The 6,568-nt window shown below is 40.2% G+C and overlaps 1 protein-coding gene across 2 annotated transcripts; it reads right to left on the reverse strand.

The window, feature by feature from the left end:
- Positions 1-260: 260 nt before the first annotated feature.
- On the reverse strand, positions 261-5,347 carry LOC144634080 (uncharacterized). Of its 2 annotated transcripts, none has more exons than XM_078493036.1 (3): positions 5,127-5,347; positions 1,875-1,998; positions 261-663 (listed from the first exon to the last, which is right to left on the reverse strand). In XM_078493036.1, the coding sequence occupies exons 2-3, from the start codon at positions 1,987-1,989 to the stop codon at positions 416-418; spliced, it is 363 nt and encodes a 120-aa protein (XP_078349162.1). In that variant the 5' UTR covers positions 1,990-1,998; positions 5,127-5,347; the 3' UTR covers positions 261-415. The 2 variants fall into 2 exon arrangements, with proteins under 2 accessions (XP_078349162.1, XP_078349161.1); XM_078493035.1 differs by having other exon boundaries at positions 1,875-2,002; positions 5,127-5,345.
- Between the last annotated feature and the right edge of the window lie 1,221 nt (positions 5,348-6,568).

The following is a 6,568-nucleotide window of genomic DNA, read 5'->3' on the forward strand; positions in this document are numbered from 1 at the left end:
GATAGGGGTACTTTTTTTCATTAAATTAAGGTATACGAAATGGGTACAATTTCTGTCAAAATGGTATATAAAAGGGGGTAAGAGCTCAGGGCGGAGCCTCCCCGTACAAAACTTCTTTGGGTACCCCCCCCCCCCCGGTACTATGGAAACTTGTGGACTATGGCAAAGTAACCTGTAACAGGTGTCCATAAAGTAGGATTTATATTTACTCCATAACCTTTTTCTACATATGAACCTTACTTCAGAAAAACTCAGCAAGATCCATGCTCTGTGTTTAATGTAGAATGCAAACTAAGTTAAAGTTCCTTGATTAAATGAAAAACATCATTTATGAGTATCTGCATAGTCATCGGCGAACTCATGTAAACTAATTTAAATTTAATTTTAATCACTGCCAAGTGCACATCTTACTCGATTACCAGGAGGGATTGCCCTCAACATTAACTGTTCCACAGTAGGTACATCGTTTCTCAGTGAGACAAAAGCAACAGATGAGACCAAGAGGGAAGAACAAAATGGCTAGGCAAATGCCCAGAACAGTGAACTCGTCTTGAAGTGCTTCTCTGTGGCAAGCCTGACAGATCCCTCGAGCATAAACATTCGTTGTTGGCACTGGTTGTACTGGAATGGGTTGGTATTCCGGTGGCGCCCCACCCTGGTAATCTAAACATGTTGACAACAACACAGCAAACAAATTTCAATAACCATAATTGTTTCTCTGTACAAGAGCATACAATTATGCATAATAAAATTATATAAATACAGTGGAACCCCGATTTTACGATATGGCAAGGGGACAGCAAAATCATATCGTTAAATGAAATCCCGATTTAACGATTTTGCGGCAAAGCAACTAACGTTGTATCGGGATATGGTTAATGATTAATTTCTCCTGCAGGTGCAATCAGTATATGATACCTGTACTGTATGTATTTTATTGAATTGCAATGGGCACATGAATCACAAAACATGCAACAACTGAAGGAACAAAGCAATAAAGGCATTGGCCGAGAAATCCCAGCGACGTTCACTTTTCATCACAAAAACCCGTCAAAGTTGAATAATAATTTTATAATTAAGCTAAGAGAACACAAGGAGTACAAGACTGAAAAGTGACTTAGAACCCTTACTATGACAAGCTGTTGACAGGAACACTTTGTCTTATGCCGTACGGAACAGAGGATTTCTGTAACTAAATAAAACTTTGTGCTAGGTGTTTTTCACTCTTTCACGGTATATGATATTAGTTATATCGCTGTTACAGGAAAATTGTATGCTTGGGTGAGTCTCACCCAAGCATACAATTTCCGTAACAGCGTATAATAATATGGAACTCTAGCGACCCTATAGCAACAGCAACTATAGCAACTATAGCAACTAGTAGTTGGGTCGCTATAGAGTTCCATCGTTTTACCGGGAATATCATTGAACTGAATATTGTTAAATCGGGATTCTGCTGTATACAATTTACTGTAACTTTTGCTGGGACACAGAATGTTGATCAGTAAATCGAAGATCGTAAAATCGGGGTTCCACTGTATATTTATAGCTTAGGTGACCAATTACAGCCATGCATCAATATATTTTGAATATTATTAGTTGCTGATGTTTAATGAATTTAATTGGGTGCTAACAAGTACTGAAAATGACTCGAATGGCTTCCTAATGCACTGGAATGGTTTCCTAATTTGCATTTGAATGAGTTCCTTTCTGAGATCCTTACTGACAGTGGAAGGTTTGAACAACAAACAGAATTTTCCCATACATTAACGCCATATTCATTATTTTTTTTTTTACGCAAAAGGACATTGTCTCTTTATCACAGGGACTTGGTTGTTGACTGTTATTGTTGATGAACAGATTAATAATCTTACTTGGCATGTATCCTGTACCAGGAGCATTTGTAATTGGAGGTGGACCCTGCTGATATCCCTGTTGGTAACCCTGTGGCCCTGTATTGACCGGGGCATATGGTGGAGGAGCTGACATCTTTTGATTCTACCTTCAATAAACATTACTGTTAAAACAAATACAGTAGAACCCCGCGGTAACTCGAACTCTGAAGGGAAACGAAAAACAGCTCGAGTTAGCGGGGTACGTTTCGAGTTATCGGGTTCGATTGCATATTTAAATTGCCAAAGTTAAGAGTTACTGATTTTTCAGCACTTCAGTATAAATTACAGTTTGCAAATTAAACTTATCTCGTCAGAAACTCTAACACGATTATAAATTCTTATGATAAGAGTGGAAAAAGGCTGTTTAATATGTGATCTGTTTGTTGCTCTAATCAATGGGCAACCGTGGCAAATTGCAAGAATCGGAATTCGAGTTTTTGGGGTAAATTGGACTCAAATTTTGATCAAGGGAAACGAAATTTAGTTCGAGTTAGCGGGGCTTTCGAGTTATCCGAGTTCGAGTTAGCGTGGTTGTTCGAGTTATCCACACTGGAGTTACCGGGGTTCTACTGTATTTTCAGTCTACACATTTTATGTTATATGGTGCCCTCTGTCAATGTTGCATGTGTAGTTTCATGAATTATCGATACCTCTCCCACGGTAGGGATTTTTCCAAGACACCCCACCCCTTTGATGGTCTTTGATAACTCCGAAGAAGCTTCATTCTCCCCCCGGGGGCTCCTTTTTTTTTTTTTTTTTGTGGGGGGGGGGGGGGAAAAAAAAAAAAATGCCCCCCCCCCCCCCCCCCCCCACCCCCCCCCCCCCCCACATCTCCTTAAATTTTTTGCATGGGCTTTGAGACTCCTCCTACTCCCAGGAATTTCCAATCCCTTTTGTGGGGGAGTTGGCCTTGTCTGAGTATGGCCATTATCTGGAGTATGGCCATTATCTGGAGTATGGCCATTATCTGGAGTATGGCCATTATCTGGAGTATGGCCATTGTCTGGAATCACACAAGTTATCATCAAAGTGGACCTCTCAGAGAACAGAAATTCATTTCAACCTGTTTTTGAGGTCATGTCTGTCAGTTGTGATAGGCAGACATCAAATATTATAAATGAACAAATACATGTAAAATGGATTACCCATTTCGTTTGTTTTTTTTTTTTTTAAATTATGATTAATGCCAGCAAAAAACGTAATTGTTATTTGGGTTCAAACGCTACTGAAAGCTTAGGCGTTATAATTGCCAACGAGACAGGCGAGCGAAAACGCGAGCCTGTCTCGGCGGCGTAGTTCGAGGGCTATCAAAATCTCAGAATCTTTCAGCTCGATTTTCGTGTAATCCGGATCCGTCAGTGATATTTTTTGACCATATTAGGATGCAGGCGGAAGTTGTCGAAAACACAATTTCCGATGTTTTTAGCCAATCCATTCAGCAGAATCTGTTCAGCACGTGCACACTTTGTTGTAGTTTGGCCAATCAGCGCGCTACTAATTTGTTTAGCACGTGCATTGGCAACTAAAATTCCCAGACAAGATGGAAAAGATGCGTCTCAGATACTCTCTCCTCCGCAGAGGTTCCCGATGGAGCGGTCGTTGTTAAAATCCGCTGGGCAAGGTGAGTGCAGGCGCACTCGAGATCGAGATCCACTTATTTCGCCTGCACTCTTTTCGTACAGCGGACACTCCCCACCGAAAACCTCTCTGAGGAGCCTCTGCGGAGGAGAGAGTCTCAGATAACAAAGAGGTATCAAATCTGTTCGCTTCAAAAAAAAAAAAAAAAAAAAAAATTCCCGAACTAGAGATTGAAATACGAAAGAAACTTGAATTAAACTTTGTTTAGAATTTAATTTCATTTAAGATGAAGGCAAGAAATGCATTACAAAGCTTCAAGATTTCCGAAGCTTCGAAAATTTCGAAGTCATACAAATTTGCATGCGTAATTAAGTTAGGTCGGGCTATGAAATCAACACGGAAACGAATTTCGAATTTTGTGTCGTGGATTTTATCGATCAGAAGAGAGCTATTTAGAGTTTTTTTTTCGTTTCTCGAATTTATAAAATAAATGCCCTATACTTCATTTTTTTACTGGAGTGTCTAGCTTTTTTTTTTCTCGGACAACCGGGCCTTGAATTTTCCTTAAAGCTGTCTCAACAACAACAGTTTAACGTGACATTTGAGACGTCACGCATTGCGCGTGATGAATTATTCTCGGAACGGTGGTAGTAAAATAAAATAAACTTGTTCCATCTTTGGCCACAAAGATGGAACCTCAAATTTGTTGGATACTTACGTGTTGAATGGATTTAACTGCAGTGTGGAAAGTTTAAAATGATTTGTTTTGGCAAATCTCTGTAAAAGTTTGCTTTTTGTTTCGTAATTTATTTTCCGAGTTCAGTGGGTCATAGCAACTTTGATTAAGACCTTTGGGACGTTAAAACAACTAAAACAGCAGAAACTTTTCCAAAATAGCGGCATCGAACAACATTGGCTTGAAACTCTCAAAAAGCAAAAGGTTAAAAGATTTCTCACTAAATCTTCACTACTTTGGTATTATTTTAGAACTTTTTCCTCATTTAGCCTTCACAAAAGCGCATTTTATTCCAGAAACATCCAAGATTTTCAAAGAAAACACCTAATGTTTATTGATCGGACCAAAATCATAAAGCGCACTTTCAGCCAAACATTTACAATTATCCTCCCTTCTTCTCTCCCGTTGTACTCGTTGGCATTTCTACCGATAGGTACCAATAGTTAAAATCGTTAATTGTGGCTGCAAAGAGACAGGAAACACTAAGGAAGAGGGAAGGGGGACAACCGGGAGTAAAAGGCACAGAGGGCAGGATATGGAATTAAATCCCCCCTCCCCCCCCCCCACCCGGCCCCCAAATCATTCCTTGACAGCCTAGCCAAGATGCGGAGGCTGCGGAGCAACCTTGATCACAAACAGTATATGGTATGCTCAACTTTGATCGTTATACAATTTCTAATAAACCTTGCTTCAGGTAGCAATTTCACATAATTTCGTGGTCATTGTCAATCCGCTCAATCAATCCGCTATGGAAACAAACAAATTCAGCGTATTTAAACCTCTAATCATTTACCTACAAGTTAATTATTTCGGAAGGGCGTATTAATATTCGTCTAAAAGAAGAGCAGGTTTCATTCCCTGGGTAACGTTGGTGGTTAAAATTGTAAAACACAAGCTAAATCAAATTCATAACTTACCTCGATCTTCGATTAGCAAACTGCAATCACTGGCAATATTGTCATGTGACTGACGTTTTGGTCTGCGTTCTGGTCTCCCTCGCAGCCGCTTTTAGTGTCGTCACGCAACGATCCTCGTTTTGTCCATGCGATAAAATGTTCGGACTGGCTGTGCCTACCACATTTAAGTTATTTTGCTTTGCGAGACTCACCGTGACACTTTGAATTTCTTGTTCCCCGAAACACGTGATGTGGCAGCGCGTGATTCGGGGGACAAGTGAGTTAAAGTAGGAACTTTATAGTGGGAGTTCAAAGTACGGAACTTGATACAGTGTACGGGTTATTGGGCAATTTATTTGCGTTGGCTCTCCGAGCTGGCGTCATTTAGATTCGCTACACCGCACTGAAGAGTCGCAATAACGACGAAACAGCTGTCTGCGGTTGCAATCCTGCTGTATCGGTTCTAGTCGTGGTGTTGTCTCGCAAAGTCTTTTTTTCACGTAGTATGATCAGCCTTGCTTTCAGTTGTCTGTTAGCCGGAAATACGTCTGTTCGAAGGCTACCCATTTTAAATACACCCTAGACAGGAAAAAATGCTATCGATGTTCTGCCTTTTGAAAAGTTAAAAACTTTAAGTCATCATGCAGTGAAAATTGCACGCCCAACCGGTCAGCAGCAGAAATTGTTGACCACTTAAGCCTGGTTCTCATATAATCGTCCCGATCGTCTCTGTCGCTTCTATCGCTTCAAAAAGTTTGCTTGCTCCAATCACCTCAGACTTTGTAAACGACAGAAGCGACAGAGACGATCGGGGCGATCATATGAGAACCAGCCTTTAGCAGGGTCGGCCAGGGTTTTTAGGTATACGGTATACAGGGGGATTTTAAATTGGATATACAGTATTTTACACTAAATTTGGTCCTTTTATGGGGATAACTTATGTATCATATATGTATGTATATAAAAATGTTCGGGTTGTAGCCAGGCATGTTAAAAATTTGAATTAATAAGTTGACACTGGCTAAAAATATTGTTTTTGGACGTTTCGGCCACTACAGTTGCCTTCTTCAGCAAGATAAAAATGCAAATGTTCAACGGCGTCCTGTTAAAATATGTAACGAATGTGTGATAAAAACTAAATGAACTTTTCGAGTGCAACAAAAGTCTCTAGAGCATTCTTAATGAGTCTATGAATTCTTCATGCTATTGTAAACGTTTGGTAGCGCTATGTGTTCGTTTATAGCGTTCTTATCTCGCACAGAATGCCAAGCTTCAAGAATTAGTCGTTGTTTCCACACCGTTGACCTGTCAACAATTTCGACGCCCTCCAAATCTATTTGATGGTCGTTAAGCATATGGTGTTTTGCCAAAAAAGAGTTTTTATCCAATGTTGCGATGGCCTTTGCGTGTTCTTTCATACGTGTTTACAGCGCGCGTGATGTCTGACCAACATAAACACAGTC

Source organism: Oculina patagonica, chromosome 12 (assembly GCF_052425735.1).
Source record: "Oculina patagonica isolate OP01 chromosome 12, crgOcupat, whole genome shotgun sequence".
NCBI classification, from domain to species: Eukaryota; Metazoa; Cnidaria; class Anthozoa; order Scleractinia; family Oculinidae; genus Oculina; species Oculina patagonica.

Coding starts and splice junctions, on each gene's coding strand:
- LOC144634080 (XM_078493036.1), bottom strand. CDS start 1,989: ATGTCAGCTCCTCCACCATATGCCCCGGTCAATACAGGGCCACAGGGT. Junction 664..1,874: donor TGGTACAGGATACATGCCAA/GTAAGATTATTA, acceptor CAACATGTTTAG/ATTACCAGGGTGGGGCGCCA.